This window comes from Limanda limanda, chromosome 17 (genome assembly GCF_963576545.1).
Source record: "Limanda limanda chromosome 17, fLimLim1.1, whole genome shotgun sequence".
Classification (NCBI taxonomy): domain Eukaryota; kingdom Metazoa; phylum Chordata; class Actinopteri; order Pleuronectiformes; family Pleuronectidae; genus Limanda; species Limanda limanda.
Window position 1 is genome coordinate 17729100 of NC_083652.1, and position 23279 is coordinate 17752378.

Here is a 23279-nt window from a genome sequence, read left to right on the forward strand (position 1 = left end):
CTGTCTGTCTGTCTGTCTACTAAATATCTGTCTGTCTATCTGTCTGTCTATCTGTCCATCTATCTGTCTATCTATCTGTTTATATATCTGTCTATCTGTATCTGTATCTGTATCTATATCTGGATATGTCTGTCTGTCTGCCTGCCTGCCTGCCTGCCTGCCTGCCTGCCTGCCTGCCTGCCTGCCTGCCTGCCTGCCTGCCTGACTGTCTGTCTGTCTGTCTGTCTGTCTGTCTGTCTGTCTGTCTGTCTGTCTGTCTGTCTGTCTGTCTGTCTGTCTGTCTGTCTGTCTGTCAAATATTGTAGTTGCAGTTCCACCTCTCGGCGCCAGGGAGCAGCGTAACGCGTTGCTAAACGTCGGCTGAGGTTTGTCCCGCACGGCTCGCTGTACTTGCCGGCTACTGGAGGTCAGGTTCGCGTATGTAACGTTCACTGCGAAACGCTACGAAAGCGCCAAAAGCTGAGAGTTGAACGCGAAGCGACTTGTGAACCCGTGTCTCCGATGAGCCGATGAGTCGCCAGCGGTGAAAGCGAAAGCTCGCGGAAGGAACCGAGGCGCCACCGAACCCTGTGCGTCCGGTTTGTCCTACAAAGCGACCGGGAGTTTGACAGCGGCGGGGACGCGAGTGCGCAGGCCCGACGGGTCAACGGGGGACACTACATGAGACGATAAACACAAAAGTGTTGACACCCGAGAGGACAAGAAGCTCCACCATGAGGAAGGACGTGCGGATCCTGCTCGTAGGGGAACGTGAGTGGCAGGTGTCGGTGTCCCCGAGGCGCTGGGACGCAGTGCTAGCTAGCATGCTAGGGAGGGAGCTAATGCTAATGCTAGCAGGGGATTGTGATTGCATGTGGTAGACCATCATGCCAAGGCTGAGACATGTTTAACACCTGGACGGGCTTCTGTCTGTGACTGGTGTCCTCCGGTGGATGATGGCTGAATGTCATCGGTGTTTCCGTGTGTTAGCGCTCAGACCTCCACACAGCCACAGGACGGGGGGCTGCCATAGCTCCACAGCCTCCCCAGGGGGTCGTTGCTTCACAATCTGTCCAGCTGAATATGTTGTTGCACCTAAAATACATCGTATAATCGAAAATGTGGTTATAAAACAGATCAGATTACAAAATACTTCGAGAAATAAGGGGTAATTGTATTCTATGTGAGTGTAATTGGAATCAGGTACACAGGAAATAGGGTATCATCAATTAGTTCCCAAAGTCCAAGGAAGGATCTGGACGATTTGGCCAAAAACGATATCAAGATAAAAATAAAAATATTTCATATCGGTGGATATCGATACTTCTCGTGATAAATGTCACATAGTTGTGGTTTCAAACGTCATACAAACCAAATTCTGCAAATCCAAAGTAGAAAGCTTATGTCTTATCCTCACTCTGCTTGCACAATGTAGAACTATTATATCCATATTTATTTAACCTTTTGTTGCATTGATTTTGATGAAAAATATTGCCCAGCCCTAGCCCAAGGTAATGTTTCCATATTACTTATTTAATTTGAATAGCATTGCTAAACCCAAACATATATTTTAATATCCTGTAAGATAAAAGGACTGCAGCAAAGCCTCCTGCTTGAGAACCTTTGTTTGGCATCTTGTATTGAAAATTACCCTAAAAGATTATTGTAAATAGTTTCCTGATAAACTTCCAGTTGGCATTGAGATGAAATGATTGTTGAGCAGAATAATGGTTTGTATCTCAGCCTTTTAATGCTGGAGTGAGAGCAGAGTTAAATCAAAAATGCAAAATATCCCATTGTCTTTAAACTGTTTCACCTTGGGTGTTTGTTCTCTTCCCACTGCATGTGTGGTCAAGACTATATATATATTTCAGGCATGTCTATGCAGTGCGGCCTTCATTGCCTCTTTAGGCGAGTTGGCACTGAGTAGCCACAAAGCTGCAGGCCCACTTCAGTGGTGTGAAGTAAGAGTTGGTGGCGTAGCTATCCTGTTAAGAGTGATCCGTTAGAAATAATGGAAAGAGTAAACTGGTTTTATTTGATCAATAGTTAAAATTACAAAGATATTCAATTTGCAATAATATCCAACAAGGAAAATCTGTAAATTCTTACATTTGCATGAAGTGGAAACAGCAAAAGACACTTGTCTACTGCCCTTTACCCTCTTCACTGTTATCTGCTCCCTGTCACTTTACACATTACCCAGAACACTGCTTTAAAAAAAGGCATGTCACATGTTAATGACACATGGTCTTTAAAAGATGAGTGTGTAACCAGATTTCTCTAAAATGATTTTCCTGTTTCCTTCCCCTGTGTACAGCCAAAGTGGGGAAGACATCACTGATCATGTCTCTGGTCAGTGAAGAGTTTCCTGATGAGGTAAGTGTCATCAGATCATCAACACACCAATAGAAATGGTCATTATAGCCGTGAAGTGTATACACATACTCGGAATATATACAGATACATGTAATATTCATTTGGGATACTTGTCCTCTGTCTTCCAGGTTCCCCGCCGAGCTGAAGAGATCACCATCCCAGCTGACGTCACCCCAGAGAGGGTGCCCACACATATTGTGGACTACTCAGGTAAATCCTCCATGGCTATGCAAACTCTGTCCATCCAGTAGTAACCTTATTGGTTGACCTTATAAGCACCGGCAAAAAAAACAACCAATTTATTAATTACAGAACAAACCTAATGATACTCACTAAATATGAATAATAAATCAATTAATTAATTAATTAGCAGCTATGTAATATGCTATACCAATGTTTATTTTTGAAATAATTTAGAAGCAGAACAGTCAGACGAGCAGCTGTATCAAGAAATATCCAAGGTTGGTTTGACTTAATTCTTCCGCTCATTTGTTCTCCTAATGTCTCAATTCCAAACACACGTCTTATGTGCATCCCACTGACTTTGCTGTTTGTCTTTATAGGCAAATGTTATTTGCATAGTTTACTCCGTCAACAACAAGAAGTCCATTGAGAAGGTGAGCAAGGTTTCTAGCTGTGCCTGCATTGTCCATTCATGAAACATGACGCCTCATGTGACAGTCATCTTAATCTGTGTAAATCAACTGGTGTCAGTAATGAATGTCCTCAACAGTGTTTGATGTTGTGCTTCCATCCTCTAGGTGACAAGCCACTGGATTCCCCTCATCAATGACCGTACGGATAAAGATAGCAGGTGTGTTCATGTCATTCATGTCTGTCTTGCCTGCATATCACATGCATGTGTGTTGGTTTTGCATCTGTAATTTTACCATTTTGAAATTGTAGAATGTGCAGCTGCTGATCAAACTTGTTGTTGGAAGTCTGTCCCATATTAAGCTCACTTTATAGCAACCATGTTTTGAATGGGCTTTGATTGTTTATTTTATTAGTTAACTTATTAAAGTGTCTCCTTCTTACCGTTGTTAGGTCTGTGGCATACTAGCAGATGTAAATGTAGACTGCTGTTGACAGCATCATATGTTGTTTTGTCCGATCAACAATCCAAAATCTTTAATAAATCTGGTCAAATTCAATAAAACAGAGATATCCAGCAAATCCTCACATTAAAGAGGCTTCAACCAGAGTATTTCTGGCTGATTTGCAAAAAAATCCCCTTAATCTACAGAGGTTCTATTTACAGATTATTTGAACTAATCGTTAGGGTTAACAGTTAATGTAATAATAACTGGTTTTACTAAATGACAGGGTACCATTAATCCTTGTGGGAAACAAATCGGACCTGGTGGAACACAGCAGCATGGAGACCATCCTGCCAATCATGAATCAATATCAGGATATTGAGACCTGTGTAGAGGTAGGAGATCAATCCCAAACAGATTCGACCACACACACACCCACAAATGCATTTATATATGTTGGATCCACTGGTTCAGAGTTGTTAAAGTGATGAGGCACTCAAGAGCAATGAAGTGGCAAATGAAAAACTGATGGAAAATACAATACTAGCAGACGCTGTCACTTTGAGCCTGGCTGTGTGCAGGACAGATTAGCCCCCAGCTGCTCTCAGACTGCAGTGCAGCGCCTGCCTCAATTTGCTCTCTGAGTCGTTAAAAGGTTTATGATTCCGCACCCCCTGCTCCGAGGCCTGCTGACCAATAGACTGTGAGTATGTTGCGAGACTTGACTGTCGTGGAAGACGCTGGCCCATTGTCGCTATTCAATTCGAGTTTCCCTCTGTCGCATGATATGCCTCAGTTATGCCCCCCAGGGCTGGATTAGTTCCAGAGTTAAAAGGTCGGAGGAGGACGTGAGGGAAGGCACATACACAGTGGATACAGTTTGGGACAGTCACACAGCTCATGAGAGTGGGACTCGTATGAAAACTACCAGTGTTACACCATTGTTGAATTCAAGTGTAATTGAAATCAAAATAGTAAAAACCCTGGTGATCATTGAAGGCTGCTCTCAGTTGTGTTATTTACACATGTGTGCTTTGTTTCCTCAGTGCTCTGCCAAAAACTTGAAAAACATCTCTGAGCTGTTTTATTATGCCCAGAAGGCCGTTCTCCACCCGACAGGACCCCTGTACTGCCCAGAGGAGAAGGAGGTGAGGTCCATACAGTAGAGGCAGATACAGTCCTTTAACATGACATAGGAGGAAAAGCCCATTTGTTAAGAATGACCGTAACAATAGCTCAGTTCTTGTCAAGTGTTACAATATATCAGGACGGTTAGCCAGCATGTACGTTTTTTGGTTGAAGTTCTAAACCAGGACCCAGACACTGAAGCGGCTTAATTCAGCCATCATTAATTTCCCCACTGTGATGTCAAAGTTTTATGTTAAAGAAATAACTTAATTTCAATTTTTCCCAGAGCTCAGCATCCAGAAATGCACCAGTTGTATGAAATCATCAACCTTTAAGATGACTAGATCATAGAGATCTAAAGCGCCTGCAATTGGGTTTCTCTGTTTACAATTATTATCACCGGGCAAAAAAGTTGGAAATTGAAGAAAGAAGTAAAGAATATAATGCAAGTCTCATGTTACGCATGTTCCAGTGAGTGATGTATACAGCATTTATTTTGGTAGTAGTATGCAATATAAGAGGTATGGAATAGTATAGTATCTTTAAAGTTAGCTGCCATAATTTAGATCTGTGTGTATTACAGCAATACATGTAACCACCTAAATAAATGCATTATTTTTGTATTACAGCTGAAGACCTCTTGCATAAAGTCTTTAACTAGAATCTTTAAAGTTTCTGACCTTGACAACGACGGAATCCTCAATGACAATGAGCTCAACTTCTTCCAGGTAATGTTTTCCACTTTAATGGAAGTTTTCATAAAGTTGTGCAATATGATATAATAATAATTATAATAATAATAGAGGAAAAATGGCTGGACTGGTTTGGGGTTGCAGATTAAGACATGGATCTAATGAATGAGCTTTCTAATGTAAACTATGTGTGACATTTTTTTTTAATACTGTTTTTATATAGAAAACGTGTTTTAATATGCCGCTGGCACCACAAGCCTTAGAGGATGTAAAGAACGTAGTCAGGAGGAACATGGGAGACGGAGTCAAGGACAATGGACTCACACTCAAAGGTCAGAGTCACAGGTTTTCTTATTCCTACTCCTCTCTTCCTCTTCACTTCTTATCTCTCTGCATGTCCCGTCAACTGTCCCCTTCCAGCTCATCTTTTCAGTCCCTTCTTGTTCTTTCCCATATTCATCGACCTTTAAATGCTGACCCTCTCTTACTGGCTCGCTGTCGCAGGCTTCCTGTTCCTGCACACGCTCTTCATTCAGCGAGGTCGACACGAGACCACCTGGACCGTGTTGAGAAGGTTTGGTTATGACGACGACCTGGAACTCACCCAGGAATACCTGTTCCCCATGTGAGTCCACATTTGAAGGTCATTTCTAATTTAGGTCGAGTGGAGATGGCAAAGGAGATGCAGGAAAATGTTGCATCTAAATGCTCTCTGACGAATTAACTTTTGTGTCTGATTATGTTTTCTAGGATAAAGATTCCTCCAGACTGCACCACGGAGCTTAATCACAACGCTTACCTCTTCCTGCAGAGTGTGTTTGACAAGCACGACAAGGTGAGTGGCCAGATTTCTAAAGCTTTCCTGTTCTTGAACATACATCTGCAGACTTTTCATTTTATTGAGTTATAAATATTGTTCTTTTGAAATTGTCTGAACTAATCTTGTTTATAATACAATAAAACATTTTCAGGAATAACCACTTTTATGTTTTGTGTCGACCTTGTTTTTTTGCATCCAGACTTGGTTCAATTGTTCAAATGTCTGTTGATTTATGTGCACTTTGAATTATCCAGGATAGAGATTGTGCGCTGTCGCCAGAGGAGGTGAAGGACTTGTTCAAAGTGTTTCCCTACATGCCATGGGGTCCAGATGTCAACAACACCGTTTGCACTAACGATCAGGGATGGATCACGTACCAAGGATACCTCTCGCAATGGACGTGAGTGTGGAACATGTCTATTAATAAACACGTCTCCTATAGGACATGCATCATTCGTTTAATGCTGATCGTCTAACACGTGTAAATCTGAAACCAATGCTCCTGGTGTCATGTTGTGTCTTCTGTGTTTTCTGTGCCAGGTTAACAACTTATCTAGATGTGCAGCGTAGTTTAGAGTACTTAGGTTACCTTGGCTACTCCATCATCTATGAACAGGAGTCCCAAGCAGCTGCTATGACAGGTGAGAAATTTACATACTTTTGTGTTGATTGTTTGACAAATAAAGTACCTAATATTAATTATTAAAGTTCCACTGATGAGTACCGGTTTTTAAAAGTTTTTATCTTGTCTTTTCTTTGCTAGGTGCGAAATGAAAACATGAATATTGCAGCATTTTCCCATTGTTCATCGTATATCCTTCCCTTCCCTGTTCTTTCAGTGACACGCAACAAGCGCATTGATCTACAGAAGAAACAGACCCAGCGCAGCGTCTTTCGCTGCAACATTTTGGGGGCGCGGGGTAGTGGGAAGAGCGGCTTCCTCCAAGCTTTCCTGGGCAAAAATCTGCAGGTCAGCAATGATTTGGCTAAAGCTGTTTTTAATTGTGTGTAGATTTAGTTGGGATATTTTGAGATGTTTGTTTCGGGGCTTTTTCCACTCTCTAAAGCTTCAAAGTTGACAAAGATGAATCAAACCACTGTTGAAGTGAACTAGCTCACAAACATATAAAAAGCTGTGATGTTTATTTTCCTCTGCAGCATCAGAGGCGGATTAGAGAAGACCACAAGTCCCTCTATGCCATCAGCACAACCTATGTGTATGGTCAGGAGAAGTACCTGCTGGTAAGCACCATTCACTCAGTTAATCATGTCGTCTTCTCTTTGGATTATTGTTACATAATCTTGGTTGATTTCCCTTTACTGCGAATCAGCATTGTTACTCTCCAAAATGTTAATCTGTCCATCTGTATGCTCCCTCTCTTTCTACTCGCTCTCTTGTCTGCGCACTAAAAGCTCCATGAGGTGATGCCAGATTTTGACTTCCTGTCAGAGGAGGACTTAGCCTGTGACGTGGTCTGCCTGGTGTTTGACATCAACAGTCCAGACTCTTTTGAATACTGTGCCAAAGTGTACAAGGTGTGTAGATGGCATTTGTTACATAAGACACCTGAATGTTTATCGATGTTTAGCGATATCGTGTAACATTGATTGCTTGTGTTTGGCAGCAATACTTCATTGACAGCAAGACGCCATGTGTGGTGATCGCGGCCAAGTCAGATCTACATGAAATACGGCAGCACTACAGCCTTTCACCGCACGAGTTCTGCCGGAAGCACAAGCTTCACCCGCCCCAGCCGTTCACATGCAACACGACCGAGGCACCAAACAAAGACATCTACACCAGACTCACCACCATGGCCATGTATCCGTGAGTATTAGACCCCTGTTTTTGGTTTCACTCTTTACACCTCGGAGACTCCTGCATCTGTATACACGTGCCTTTTCCTACTTTTACCTAGAGATGTTCCCAATTCCTGCATCGAAAATGCCTCCGTTATTGCAGAATAACGGAGGCATTCACAGAGTACGTGAATCTTTGTACCAATTTGATATCACGAAACTGTTTTGCTGTTCTGCCGCAGCCAGGTACTGTTTTTAGAGCGACTTTTTTCAAAGTCAAATTGGGACCGAATGCAAGACTTAAATTTCTGATCGGTAAACGGTAAAGTCCAGGTATTAGTATTGGAAAGGGGAAAATGGTATCGGAACCATTTTCCTCTCTCCTCGAAGCACAGGGAGTGATATTTTGCCCTTTCATATTTTTTTTGGAATCGTCTACCCATTGCACTCAGCTACTCAATTTATATAAACATAGATGTTTTCTTGTCTATACTTTGGTTAAGATTAAGGTAAATAGCAGCAGTTAAGGTTTCAGCTCAGAGTAAGGTCCTCCTTTGGACCTTGTGGTTAAAGAAGGTTGAGGTTTTTATTCACCTGGCTCTGGCCTCCTCTTCCTCCTCCTCCTCCTCTCTGTCTGTTATGTGGTGCGTAATGTTTTTTGTATGGTGGTGAATACACGCATCTTTGTGTGTTTTTCCACAGTCACGCCCGTCACCGCTGCATGTGTCCCTGCAACAGGTGCACCTATTGCCTGTGTCAGAAACTCCTCAAGTTGGAGCTGCTGCGCAATATAAAGGCTCAACTCCGCAGGGTCGTTTTCAACAGGTTCATACATAGAATAAGCTATAGTGTTGTAACATAGTTACCTTCCTCTGTCTCCCCCCTCGAGTTGGACCTCCAGGGCGGGTCACAGAGGGGCTCCTTCCTTCACCCAAGCTCTCTAACAGTGGTGACAGAGACCGCTCCTCTGTGCTCTTTCCTTCTCTGCTCGTCAGTCGTCAGATTTACACCACATATCCACTGCAGGGAAAATACTTAATGTTTTGCGTAGTGATCCCTTGTGCCCAAGTATGATGTTGAATCTTCCTTGTTTTGGGGGGAAGTTCTCCTTTTGCATTCTGTTGTGTTCCCACATCAGCTGCACCTCAACAAGTCGGATGCTTGTTGACAAAGAATAGCCATTGGTTGCTGTGGTCTCATCAAAACATCAACAACCTGTCTTTTTTTTTAACTAGGTGAAATATTCGTGAAAAAGGTTTTAAGTTGTTCTTAAACAGCTAAATTAGGAGAAACCCTTAAAAATAGAGGACGTGAGTGAGTCTTGAGTGTTTTTGTCTGAGAGTAATTTTGCCGATAAATGTAGTTCCTAAGTCTGAGAGAGGTTAGAGGCAGCCCAGAAGACTTCCTAACAGTCAAATGCTGCAGCTAATAGTGAGCTGAAGTATAATTCACTTTCACACATCAGTCATGCTGGGTGTCTTGGTCTCTGCTCCAGCTCCAGCGAACCCACCTGCTCGCTGTACAGTCTCTCACAGCAAAGTGTGTCCATGCTGTGCCGGCTAACACACAGGCTGCTTGCCAGGGAGGTAACAGTGTGTCAGAGGCCATGTTCAAATATGCATGACGTTAATTTGCTTGTGAAAACACAATACTAATAATACTGACTTAAAATGTCCAATTGGATCAAGAAAAGAGAATTTGAAAAATGTTCGTCTCCTTGAGACGAATGTTCTTGAGAGGTCAGAGTATATTTATTTCTTGTTTTATAGAATTTGATAATGTTACAATTACTAAATTATTCCATCTTCATATTGAGCTGCTATTAAAAATTGAGTCATTCTGACCAAATATTAGGTGCGATCACAAAGGACTAGAAGAAAGTAGATCTGTTTTACCAGATGAAACATTGATTCTAGTGGTGAAAGTTGACAAATGCATGTTACAAATGGACATGAACCTTTTATTTCTGACAACTCCCTCCCCTGTCCTGCAGTGGATATGCAAACAGTAAATCTTGACTAACGAGCATTGTATTTGCATAGAAAATGAGAGAAATACAACCAATTTCTATGGTTTGTGTTTCATTCAGACAGAAAACATCATTGATGTCTGCATGTTTGTCCTGTGATTTGATTTTTCTTGTCCATTTTTCTATTACACCAACTTTCTTCAGTTATGAAAAAGTGCTGGATTGATTTGTCTATGATGTTTTCAGTCTTCATTTCCATTCCTAACACTGAAGTCTGCACCTACAGGAGACTCACATTTTGTTATTTGTCTTACTTAACTTGTATCGACACCTCCGTGCATACACCGAAATAATAACTCATGGTCACCTGTTCTCCTGTGGGTTTAGATTTCATAAATGTTACAATGTTTCCTGTTTTTAAATTGATTGTCATGTCATTTCATTCTGTTTTCCCATTTTTTTTCCTTTCACCCTGTAGGTGTTCACACGCATGTTTCTGGCTGCCCTTCTTTCTCTTCCTCCTGCATGTGCTCACCCTCTGCTAATCTGCCTGTTGTTTATGTTGCATGGCTCATCTGTTCCCCACCTTTCTCTCCGCAACCAATGGCATGTCTTCAGTAAAACAATGCCACCTATTGGCAGATGGTATTTTTTTCTTTAGTCCATTTCCACGGTAAAGAGAGCTTGGTGTTGTGAATAAGACGGGAGCTTTATTGGCCGTGAGCGCAGGGTTTGAGTGGCTGTGTTTGCTGTTGGATTGCTCAGTCAGGTGTAATATCTTTAATGATTTTATCCAAAATGGCCTGAACGTTTGCCAGCGCGTGATCTCTGTGCTCATGCCTTTTTGAATCACTGGTGCTATTAATAGCATGACACCAAACAGGCCAGACCAGGCAGTGCAAGGGGCCGACATTCCCCAGTGAATTCCGAATCTGTTTTCTGAAAACAGGGTTTTTTATGGGTGTTACATTTCATTTCAAATGACAGGAATTCAGTTGACATTGTAATCCAAGTCATTTTGCTTCGTGGGCAAAACTGAATGAACCAAAATTACCCCTTTTGTCACCAGAATTACAAGGAGCTAAAGTACCAATAGTCCCAAGCCAGTGTGTTTTTAACAAAGATGAGAAATTAACCAAGCAAGAATTGCAAGTCCCTCATAGTCAATCATGACTTTACGCCCTGTTCAATGTAAGTAAATTAAACCAAACTTAAGGGAAATCTCAGCACTTGAACATTCATCAGTGTGATAAGAACTTAAACTTGAGCCATGTCCCATCCACCAACATATGATCGAGAAAGCAGCCGGTCACCAGGACGTGATTGAAATGTTTGGTGTACAGTCTATGATTTGTGGATTAAAAATCAAATACACCAGAGCTGCCAGTTTCTGTTAAATATGCATAGGATAATGTAGGGGGAAAAAAGTGGGACCTGCTTAGAGTCAGAGATGTATTTTATTTTCAAAGAAACTTGTACTTGAGGGAGTAAAATTTTACCCAGCAACAAAGAGATCAATAGCTTTTCTAGTCTGGCTGCCCTGTGGTGTGTACAGTTTGGATATGTGATGTTTGTGTTTGTGTGTGAAGCTTTTCATTGTTTGAAGTGTGCAGTGACATTTGACGAGGTATGGTTGCACTTGTGCTTTTAAGGGTTTGGGGGGTGAAGGAAGTTCCCACTTTTCGTGCTGGTTGGAGCTGGTGATATTGATGACATTGAGGTTGTGTGTGTGTGTGTATGGGGGGGGGGGGAGCTGCCTGCTGTCAGAGGAGGATTTCAGCCTGACACAGCAGGTTGCAGCTGTCCTGTGTGGAGGGCTCCATCTTTGTGGAGGGCTTTGCTGTGCAGCTAATTCCCTCAGACAGGTAAAGGCAGAACCCAGGTCCACAGAGAAGGATGACTCTTAATTAACACCTATAAGCAAAATGCAACTCGAATTCAGATTGTATCTAGATATGATTCAAACCGTATATATAAATGTGTCCACATTGAGATCTGAAGACCACCTCGAGGGGGTTTTACTGGTCAGATCACATTCTGTCAAACTGCACTTTAATGTCCCATTGTAATCTGATCAAAACACATTTTGGCCCTGTTCAGACTTGTTATGAACATCCATCCTGAGAGAGAAGTGGAAAGTGTCAAGTTCATCTGTTCTTGCAATAAAATGTGTCCTGAGTCAGGAGGGACTGAATGAAATGAGGCATCGCTATGACGAAAGATTTTACCAATTTAAGAAAAGTATCAATCATCATTTGATGGTCTGATCCATCTCAATCTCAGGACGCTTTCATACACGTTAGGTGCCTTCAGACCTGCGCTGCTGACCACACCGAATGGTTCACTAGATACAAAACATGTGTGTGGGCAGATACACACTACTCAAGGGAACACAAATGACCTGTGTGTGTGTGTCTGTGTGTGTTGTAGGTTTAACCGTTGACCAGTCAGTGCTGTGTCCTGACCAGCTGCTGCAAGGTTTTATTTTGCAGACTAAGGTCCCAGCTGAAGCCACGCGCCAACGTTTAGATTTCTCTGTTTGTGCTTTGCTGACTCCTCCTTTGCTTTTGGCTTAAAGTCACCTTGATTAGTCTGTTTAGTTCTCCACTGATTGTTGTTCCTTCCCAAGCAGCTGGAGTTGTGTGTCATCGAGGAGGTTTTAATTTCAAATCTATCTCAGCAGATGTCAAAGTTAACTTAAATGATTACAAGTCGTGAATTCAATCACTTGCGCTCTTGATTTTGACTTACTTTCACGCTGTTAGTGTTTCAGCCCTTCACGTAATATCTCACCATCCATCTCTGATTCAATATTGGTTTCCTCTGATCTTGGACTCAGAGATGTGGATATGCAAGTACTTATTTGTTAGATTCCTTCAATATTGACTAATCACTATTTGAAAACTTGATAATTGCCTTCTCGTTGCCGTCGTCTTCAAACTGCACTGACTGAATTGAATATTGCTTTGTGTTTTCTTGCCGCTGCTAAATATCTAATATTTAATAAATAGCAAAATACTTTTTTTATTCACTCTTGTGTTTTCCTCTTTGGTCCATGACACCTCCGGGGTTCTGTAATATTTAAATTTTTTCCCTGCCCCGCAGCTGCTTCTCATTTTCGTGCAGCTTTCCTTCTCCCCCCCCCAACCGCGTCATGATTTAGTGTTGTTCCCTAAACCAAAACCAAAACAAATGTCAAGAGAAAAGTGTTCCTCTTTCAAGCTGGTGTCACAGGGCACTGATAATGGTCATTTATCCTCCCGATTGAGGAAGTTTTAACAGGAGAGAACACGTGACTTTGTTTTGTCTTTGTTGTCCCACTGTGGTTTTTACAAATGGATAAAATACTGTGACTATTGTTTTATTCTGTCTCCTCACCTGCTTCCTGTTTCGCTCCTCCTCACAGACACATGGCTCAGGCAGACCTGAAGAACTCTACCTTCTGGCTGAGAGCAAGCGTTGGTGCCACCGTGTTTGCCGTGCTGGGCTTCGCCATGTACAGAGCTCTGCTCAAACAGCGGTGATCAGACAGCATGACACAGATACTCCCCCCCCCAGGTCCCTCTGTTGACTTTGCTCATCCCCTTCTACCTGAAACACTCTCAAAGACTTGACTAACCAAACAACCAGGCTCATCGCCTCAACATCCTCCAAGTCATCCTCGAACAAGATCAAAAATCCTCGGTACATTTTATATGCAATTTAAAAAATAAAGAGTTCGGGTTATTTTTTTGTGTTTTAATGTTGGGGAAAAGGTGGACAGCCTCATTTGAAATATCACTTGTCTATCACTCTGTTAATGCTGACAGTCTGTGATCTGTTGGACGAGTTCGGCTCAGATCCTTTACCAGCTCCTGGATGTTTTTGGCTGATTCAGATTGTTTTTTCCCCCCAGGTCAGTATTATGAGGTAGATGGTTGGAGAGCAGAGAGAAGCAGCCATACACAGAAACACCACAAAGGGACGTGAATCTGTTTTTAGTTGTGTATATGCAGTATATCATGTATGTATTCCTTAAACAATTTTAGGAGCAGCCCCGTAGACAGCCTATGAGCCAGAAGCAACACGGTGTTAGTACGAACAGCGCTACATCTAACACTGGAAATGTCATGCACTTGTTTATTTTGCGTGTTAATTTATTAACCTGTTTCTTTGTTTTCTCGTCTGTTAAGTGCATGAGATCGAGGGACTTACATTTTCTATGTATTTTTGTATTTAGTATTATCAAAGCTGTCCTTGTGGTTTATCATTTATGACTTTCCACTTCTGTTTTTTTTTCTTTTTCTGGTTTTCAAATAGAGCTTTGTCCCTCATATTATATTTTTATGAATTTAGAGGCACCATAGAGCAGGGGTTATGCTATTAACAGCCATTCAGCGCACCTCCTCCACCTTAAAGCCCAGGAAGTGTTTCTCGTCAATCTCTTTTCCGAACATTTACAATGGAGAATTGTATCTGGTACAGCCGTACGCGGGTTTCCGGATGAAATGACTGCTAATTTAACAACAAAAAGGAAAATGAAGTGGTTTTAAATATCTGTAATAAAAGACATTTACACCCTCTGATGTGTTAGTGTGTCCTTGAAGAGAAGTGGTGGAATCAGCGGTTTCAAAAGTAGATGTGTTTTTATTACCTTCGTGAACTGGTACTTTACAGAAGCAGAATGGAGAAGTGGGTAAATGATGAGGTTGTGAACGATTCAGTTTTCAGCGAACCTGAGGAGGAAGTCGCCGATAAACAGGTAGATGGAAATCATACAAGCGGTAGTGGCCGTGTGAAATTACTGTCGCGTGAGGGCTAACATGTCTGTAGATGGGACCAGGTTATTGTTCGAAGGCTTCCTGCAGAAAAGAAAGGACTCTATCGTAAGTTGTTGCATTTTATGGTATTTAATGTGCTTATATGAAACCTCAATTTGAAGAATATTTTGAAACGTTTCCTTAGAAAATACGATGGGCAACGTACTGGTTCAGGCTTCAAAATACAACCTTGTTCTTCTACACCAAGAAGAATGGCAGTGCTGTAAGTGGACAAACACTGTGATATAATGTCGATATTGAAGGACTGCATTCACGTCACAAACCCATTAAATGATGGTCAATGTGATCTAAATAATTGCTTATGTTCTTTTTAATATCTAAACGATGAAAGTGTTATTTCTATTTCAGACACACTTGCGAAGCTATTACTACATTTACCAAGTAAGTCATCCATTATATACAGGTCATTGGAAATTACTTTGTAGTGAAAGTATTTTTTGACAACTCTGTTACTGCATTCGATATTTATATATGGTGCAGTACGTGACATGAAATGGATATACATAGAAATACTCAAGTGCAATTGCAATGTATGTGAGAGGTAAATGCAGTTAACTTGAGTAATTCCTTGTCACCATTTCATGTCATGTTATATTTATAGGCAAATGTATTATTAATAATAATTTACCTTTACTTCCTTAATTGATGTATTATTATGTACAGCTTTGCCCAACAGCATATAGAGTTGCATTTAATACCTATTTTAGCAGAAGCTAAATTAAAGCACCGTTTACACATCAATATGTATAATTCATTAATATATGTTTAATATGATTAGTACTCTCAGTATATTTGGATGTTAATACTTGTAGATAGAGTATTTCTGCTTGAGTATCCACCAATGTCTGCCTCTCGGTGCAGGTGCAGTCGGTGCGAGAGGTGCAGCGAGCCGACAGCAGCCGCTTCATGTTCGAGATCGTCATGAAAAATGGAAAAAGGAAAATGTTGGTGAGTCTCCACTGAGGTCATGTTTCCTCACTTAAGGTAAACCATGTGGCAGGTCTGATTCCAGGGTTCCCGCTCTGCTCACATTCTGTCCCACTTTGCCTCCATACAACTGTGTGTGTCTGTTTGTGTCTCTGTCCGTCCATGTGTGTGTGTGTCTGACTGCCTTCATACCACTGTGTGTGTGTGTCTGTCTATGTGCATGTGTGAGACTGCCTTCATAACCTTGTGTGTGTGTGTGTCTGCCTGTGTGAATGTTTGTGTCTGTGTCTTTCTCTGTGTGTGTGTCTTTTTGTGTTTGTGTGTCTGTCTGTCTTTCTGTGTCTTTCTGTGTGTGTGTGTGAAGGCAGCAGAGACGGCAGATCTCAGAAAGCAGTGGGTAGCACAGCTGTGGCTGTCCATGCATCTCTCTGGCTGTCGGATCTCAGATGTCTCACCCAGACAGTAAGTAAGAGGAAGACTTGTGAACACATATGTTCACCTGAAATAACATGTTTACACGTTTGGACTGGACTTGAACTCTTTTTTTATGAATTTTGATTGTAACAGAAAACTGTCAGCACAACTGCACACGACAGTCTGTGACCTTTGCACTCTCTCTTCTCCTCAGCTTTGACGGACTGAACAGCACGACTGGGTCCCAGCTTGTTCGGCGCCTTTCAGCCCCGACGCCTTTCACCCAAAGCCTCCGTGAAACCAGGAGTGTGGCCTCGGCCGTCTGCCTGCCTCAGGAGCTGAACAGTGAGGAGGCCGTGTACCACATGCCGTCAGCCTGCAAATACCAGCAACTAACTGGTAAACTTTCAATTGATTTACATATTTGCAGCGTCACAAGTCTTTAGCCGAGTTAATATTTTCCTGAACTCGTTTGTTTCCAGGTGACGGACTCAACGTGCCTCAGGGGACCAGCGGGTTGAGCAGTGCACGGGGCAGACAAGAGGGAGAATATGATGTTTTACCACTTAGAATCAGTATGATCTTAAAAATACTTCATCAGCATCTAAAACAATAAAACATGCAGCATAACTGTGGTTAAACTGACACCATCATATATATATATATACAATGTCTTCTCAGAGAAATGTGAGATCAGCATTTCAACACAGATGAGCGAGGTTGTGTATGACACTCCTCTGTCTTATAGGCCTGCTGGAAACCAAGGTGAGATTATTTGAACACTTATCCAAAGAACTCTTTACAGACTGAGTTACACCAACATAATGATCTTGTCAATCCATTTCAGACCCAGCAGAGAGCATCTACGACGTACCGAGCTCTCTACTGCGGGAGAGGCCTGCTCTCACAACAGGTAACTAGTGTAACACTTGGAGAATACCTCTTCCCAGGAATACATATTATACTAATAAAGTACAATGACTTCAGTTATGGCTAATTTTGGAATCATTACGTTATATATTGTTGTGACATTTATTCATCATTCTTAACCCACTGTGATATTGTAAAAGTGGTTTTCCACACAACCTGTTCTCTTATCTACCAGACTACTTGCCATTCTTTACTGTTTACAACCAGGCAACAATTGTTTTAGAACATTATTGACTTTGCCAAAGCAACACTTTTGATATCTGATAGATTTTTAGTATTTTATTATCATTATACTGGTGAGTTGTAACTCGAAAGGCTTGTGAGACCACATGTGCAACTTCTGCACACATTTCCTCATCGGTTTCTCTCTGGTTGCAGAGAGCGAGCAGGAGGAGGGAGTCTACTGGAGGATATGATGTGCGCTTTCCAGACGACCAGTTTGCACAGGAGACTGTTAATATCTTAATCGATCTCAAGCTAAACAGTTTATACAACTCTCACAGGTATAGATACTGTTTGTCACCTTTTTGCAAATGAGACAACGTGCACAACACAGAGAGGTTGCACTGTGGTTTTTATTTCATCTCTAACTATCGAAGCAGAGAACTACATGTCATCTATAACAACAGAGAACACACTGTACAGAAACGTCTACATATACTCACTGTGGGTCAGCAGCACCATTGTTCACAAGAGGAAAATGTACATGTCACTTGCTTCACAGTTTAAAGTAAACACCACCGATATTTATATTGCTGTACTTCTCACTTTGGGAATGGGTTGAGTTTAACCCTTCATTGTTTAAATGGAATAAACATATATAGCACGTCATGTTGCAGGTTCACAATAAGGAATATAAAGTCTAGGCATGCAGATATTATCGTGAGGACATTTATTCATCTTATTAGATTTATCGTAATTCGTATCATTTTTTTCTGAGTATTAATAAACTTTGAAAACACACATGTTAAGTACATGTAGTGAGTGACTCGTCACATAGTGCCTGATGTCTTCTCACAAACTCATAAATTGGTGAAGGAAATAATTTATTCTAATTTACAAGTTATGTCCAAAGATTACACAAAATCTACAACACTTAATTTCCAGAGAGGAATTACACAGATGTCTAATATACATATAGTAGCAGTATCCAGTAGACAGAAATAAAACAGTAGTGCAAGTACTGGGTTGAAAGGAAAAAACAACAAGCCAAAACAATGTCTATGGAAAAAGCAATGCATAAAAGTGATTTGTGCTTCCTAAATATGCTTCTTCAAAAAAGAGAACTAATACAATCAAATAAAATATAAAGAAAATTAGAAAAGAATGTTTGCACATGGAATAACAGATAAATCTGCCCCCATGAGCAGAAGCTTTAGTTTGGATCAATTCCTTGCTGTGGTCATTGTCAGTTAGCGAAAACACTATTAATGATATTTGGTTTATGATTCTGTCACACAAACACTTAACAATGACTTTAAAAAGAAATAGATTGTGATGTAAAGTGTGATCTACAAGTTGATCTAATTATAAATGTCAGAGAATGTGGTTCTGTTTTCACCCATGTCTGCTAGTTTGTTTGTGTGTTGGTTACTTTATCGGCAGGATTACACAAAAACCTCAACCTCTGTGAGTGAATGGGGCCTGGTTCGTGCTGATATGAATTCAGTGGCCGATCCAGGATTGTTTTTTTTCTTTACTTTCTTTAACTTGGCAACACTGAACACTTTTTAAATTGTTTGTTAATTTCTCAGGGAATAAATTCAGGTTATAAGACAACTTATTTGTTTCTTTCTGATTTCTACCATAACAACTAAGTATGTGCTCTACTGAGTGCCATTCTAGTCTTAAATTTAAATTCACCTTCACTGAGGACTTTGCGTTTGAGTTTAACTATGAATGTACCTTAATTGTATGTGATGTTACTGAGTCAATAAACAATAACAACAACTGAGTGAAGGTTGTCAGTGTTTTACACTAGATATTTCAGATCTGAACTCCACTGTTCCATTTGAAAAGCAGCCGTACTTAAAGAAGACAAAACTGATATTTTATTACTTATATTTAAGTTTTCTGTCTGTTCTGACAGCTGGCGAATAAAACTTTTCCAAATTTTATCTGGCAATCTGCTAATCAAAATTGGATTTAGTGTTCAGAATGATAATTAGTTATCTACTTTGTGGCTGGTAGAGCAGTCTGTCTTACCACCAACTGGAAAGGTACTTGGAGTTAAGTGTCATATTGGAATCAGGCCTGGGCTTGGGACTGCTCCCTGAGGAACTCCTCCAGGACGGCGATGATGCTGCAGGCCTCGGGCATGTCGCTGTGCTCCACCCGGGCGTTCTGCAGCAGCACGTCCCCATTCCCACAGCCCTGCAGGAACTGGCAGCAGCGGAACAGGGCGTAGTGACTCATCTCTGCCTGTCGCACCAAGCGCTTCAGGCTGTTCATATCCTGGATGGCCTGTGGAGGCGGAGTGGTGGTTGATAGAGAAAGAATAGATGGAGACAGATAAGTAAAAAATGATAGTTCAATCAAATTCTAATAAATAACCATAGCATTTTATCCCATTTTATCAACAATACAACAAATAATCCGCAGATTCTTCTATGAAAGTAGCTGACAGTTGCAGTCCTTAACTTTTTTTAAACCACTGCTATATTCTGTATGTGTTTGTATTTTCCCACCTTAAGCTTGAAGTTCTCCAGAATCTGTCTGAGCAAGAAGGGATTACAACGCTCGGCAGCGTTTAGAAACGCCTGATTCCAGTCATCACAGAAACGATTACTGACTAAGGGGAGACAAAACATTTTTATTGGACTCTAAAGACAAACGTACAAAGTATATTTTCTTTATCAAGTGGCTCCTATGGTACGGATCTGTATTGTATTCACTTGAGAGAAAAGAAACATCCGCTCTTGGTTTTTGGAATTTACGAGATTCTTTGTGAGCTTTGAAGCAAACATGTCCCACCTGTGTAGTTTGATCCAGTTTTATTTTTGGTTTGCAACATTGGGAGATACTTGTGTCTTTTAGAAATATAATCGACATTTTATAGTGTTGGCCTTGCACAGGCACCTACGGGCCTGGGAACTGTAACGTAATGTTCGTTTATTCAGAGAAACAAGAAGGTTTCTTTTTTGTTAAAATTTTCAGAGCAGATTTTGTTTTCAAGTGAATGCAATATGCTTCTGTAACATGAGCATGACCTACCAGTGTTTAAGAGTGTGGGCGGGCTGGCGGAGCAGTCTATGACCAGGTCACACTGTGGCTCCTCTGAGATCGCCTTACACAGAGAAGCTGCTGTGGTGTCTTGTTGGGACAGACCCTGTAAACTGGCTGCTTTGATGAACCTGGTGCAGAATACAACAGATTGGATATATATATCACACAGGGCTACATAGAAATACACTACAGACAGGTACACCTGCAGCTCTAGAGGTAAAAGACATTGTGATGTTGTTTCGAGGACTGACTCACCTGGACACGTCCCCCTTCGTCCTCTCGTCCGAATTGACGACCTCCACATGTGTGTGACTCAGAGCCTGTATACAGAAAATGCAGGGTTTATAATGTATTGTTCTACAGAAATATGTATATTTGCATAAAAACAGTATTTCCAACAAGCTGTCTCGATATTTTTGTTTTTTGGACAGTCTAGTGGCGAAAAATGACTCACAGCGTGCAACAGGAAGCTGATGTTGCTCTGGACCAGCTGTGCCACTCTGTAAATGTGCATAACAGACTCCTCGTACCACCGGCTCAGATAGGGACGCACCTCCGTCTCCAAGTTTTGCAGCTGAAACACAAAGAGCAGAACAGAACAAATCTTGCATCATGGATGTAATGACAAATATACAACTTATCAGAGTTTTAATATATTCTCATACCTCTGGTGTTTGCAGGCTGCTGTGAAGGCCTTGGACATATTTATCAAGCTCTAATCTAAATGTATGTTGGGTCAAGGAATTGAAACAAGTTCTGGCTTTACAAAGAAACATATTGGTGGACGGACTGTAACAATCAGGAAGGACCTTTCTGTAAGAGCAAGGATCATGTATATAATTAATGCTTGCAGAACTTGGATGATGCTTTTAACTTGGGTTGACCTCCCAATGCAAAGGATATAGGTTCAGTCCTTTTTCAGAGCCACCCATGAAACAGATAACATATCCATTACCATCAGCATCCGGCTGCTCAGGAGAATGTTCCTGCTCCAGGAGGCAGCAGTAGCAGCCGACCGACTCCTCTGGGAGACTGGAAAAAGTAAATTATCAACACATTTGTGTTAAACACCTTACTGATTGGAAAGAAAATGTATGTTTTTGCTACTGATGCAAAGCTTTTTATGGGAATATGTCAAATGATTGCCTGAGTTCCACGGTGGCGATGTTTCCCATGCCTCCGAGCAGCGCTCCTTTACTCAGCCTCCTTGAGATGTAGGTCCGCAGCTCAGGCTCCGCCTCCGATGGCAGGCTGCTGTCGATCAGCGTCAGGCTGTGGGTGAGGCAGAGAGTCAGTGTGGATACGAGGCGCCAGTGGAGGCCATGAGAAATCTGGAGGCCACTCAAGTCAATGGAGAGGAGATGAAGAAAGCCGATGATCATAAGCCACATCCAACACAACACACAACTGAGTCACATGGCTGTGCAAACTGTTTTCTACCACACATTCAGAGGTTTTCATTCGATTGAGATTAGGAAGAGACCTAAAGGCAATGTCACTCAGCAGCACAGCAATGACCAATCAGAATGAAATCACAAATGAGAACAGAGTTGGTTCCATGTTGAACAGATTTCCAGTAGCAGCCCGTGGATGCACCAATGCACAACAGTGAAAGCCAAAGAGAAACGACCACTGAGAGGAAGGAGAAGGTGGGCGGACGGGTCCTGCGTTACCTAAAGTCCTCCTGACTGGTTGTGGAGTCTGCTCGTCTCTGGTTCCATGCCACATTTTCCCCAGAAGCCTCAGATCTAAGACAATCGACAGTTTACTCTTCAACCTGCTGCTTTGTTTAATGGACAAATCTGGATTCACCTGCGTGAGCGTCGCTGTCTGCAGGTTCAGGGAAAAGATCACTACAACAACTTAAGAGAGTTTAAAGGTAAGAATCAGAAAAACACTCAATGCACACCTAAGATTTTCAACAAAGCATCTTGAGAACAAATTTTCTAAATATTTCAGAAGACGGTAAGAGAAAGGTTTGTGTCAATACACCCACTGTAGTTTGAGCTAACAGACCTTTAATCACCTGGAGAAAAGATTTACCTCATAATTCAATAAAACAAGAACAGCTCAATTCAAAATTCACTTAAACCACCATTAAAATGTAAATAAGGTATAAGAACCATCAACATGATAACATCTGTAACACTCGCTTGTAGCACAGCTGTTATCTTGAGGTAAACACACAAACACCAGGGAACCCCCAGTCCTCTCACCTTGTGCCCTGGTACAGGTAGATGGTGTAGTAGCAGTTGAGCTGAGTCTTCTGGCTGTACCCGGAGATGTCCTCGCTGTCGAAGTCATCTCTCTCCTCCACGTCGATGGACTCCTGGAAGGACGAGGTCTGGGAGGTAAACATGGAGGAAGCTAGCAGCTGAAAGGGCAGAAAGCAGCGGAGGTGAGGAGAAAGCTGAGCTGTGGAAATGGATGCATGTTGAGATGGAGGCTTCATAAAAAGTATTTAAACACGCACGAACCTACAGTCTCTGGTACAAATACGAGCTCTGGTTTATAAACAGCTTCTCGGTGATGTGTCAACTGCGCATGTCCGCTGTGTGCGTTCCAAAAATAGGTCCGACTGCGAGGGGTGTTTCGGATGTTGGTTCCTCGGTCAGGCAAAATGTGAAATTTCATATTTATTATTCATGTATTCAATATAATCTAGTATTTATTATTTATTATTTTTTTATATGTATTTATTATATTGTCAAATTGCTCTTAGTCTCTTAGCTATCCAAAATGTACCTGTGCTGGTTTGAAGTCACTTTGTAATTGTTTGAAATGTATTGGTGTTGTTTTTGTAACTTTTTAGTTGTTTGAAATGTATTTGTGTTGTTTTTGTTACTTTGTAGTTGTTTGAAATGTGTTTGTGATTGTTTTTGCCACTTTGTAGTTGTTTGAAATGTGTTTGTGATTGTTTTTGTCACTTTGTAGTTCTTTGATATGTATTTGTGTTGTTTTTGTCACTTTTTAGTTGTTTGAAATGTATTTGTAGTTGTTTTTGTCACTTTGTAGTTGTTTGAAATGTATTTGTGTTGTTTGTGTTACTTTGTAGTTGTTTGAAATGTGTTTGTGGTTGTTTTTGTTACTTTGTAGTTGTTTGAAATGTATTTGTGGTTGTTTTTGTCACTTTATAGTTTCAAGAAATGTATTTGT

General features: G+C 41.3%; 2 protein-coding genes across 3 annotated transcripts; one reads left to right on the forward strand and one right to left on the reverse strand.

Annotated features, from left to right (window-relative positions):
- Window positions 1–403: 403 nt before the first annotated feature.
- On the forward strand, window positions 404–14369 carry LOC133023202 (mitochondrial Rho GTPase 1-A). 2 transcript variants are annotated; one of them, XM_061090172.1, is made up of 20 exons: window positions 404–750; window positions 2300–2358; window positions 2487–2568; window positions 2776–2819; window positions 2922–2975; window positions 3120–3172; window positions 3685–3793; window positions 4445–4546; window positions 5156–5254; window positions 5442–5550; window positions 5723–5843; window positions 5969–6053; window positions 6293–6438; window positions 6579–6679; window positions 6878–7008; window positions 7197–7280; window positions 7452–7574; window positions 7664–7866; window positions 8541–8663; window positions 13214–14369. In XM_061090172.1, the coding sequence occupies exons 1-20, from the start codon at window positions 714–716 to the stop codon at window positions 13329–13331; spliced, it is 1983 nt and encodes a 660-aa protein (XP_060946155.1). In that variant the 5' UTR covers window positions 404–713; the 3' UTR covers window positions 13332–14369. The 2 variants fall into 2 exon arrangements, with proteins under 2 accessions (XP_060946155.1, XP_060946157.1); XM_061090174.1 differs by lacking the exon at window positions 8541–8663.
- A 3086-nt stretch (window positions 14370–17455) lies between these two features.
- Window positions 17456–22612, reverse strand: c17h17orf75 (chromosome 17 C17orf75 homolog). The gene is made up of 11 exons (XM_061089644.1): window positions 22601–22612; window positions 22340–22497; window positions 21797–21871; window positions 21270–21395; window positions 21025–21155; window positions 20789–20847; window positions 20578–20697; window positions 20379–20443; window positions 20112–20251; window positions 19586–19689; window positions 17456–19361 (listed from the first exon to the last, which is right to left on the reverse strand). Exons 2-11 carry the CDS (start codon window positions 22480–22482, stop codon window positions 19146–19148), a joined length of 1179 nt encoding a protein of 392 aa, XP_060945627.1. The 5' UTR covers window positions 22483–22497; window positions 22601–22612; the 3' UTR covers window positions 17456–19145.
- Between the last annotated feature and the right edge of the window lie 667 nt (window positions 22613–23279).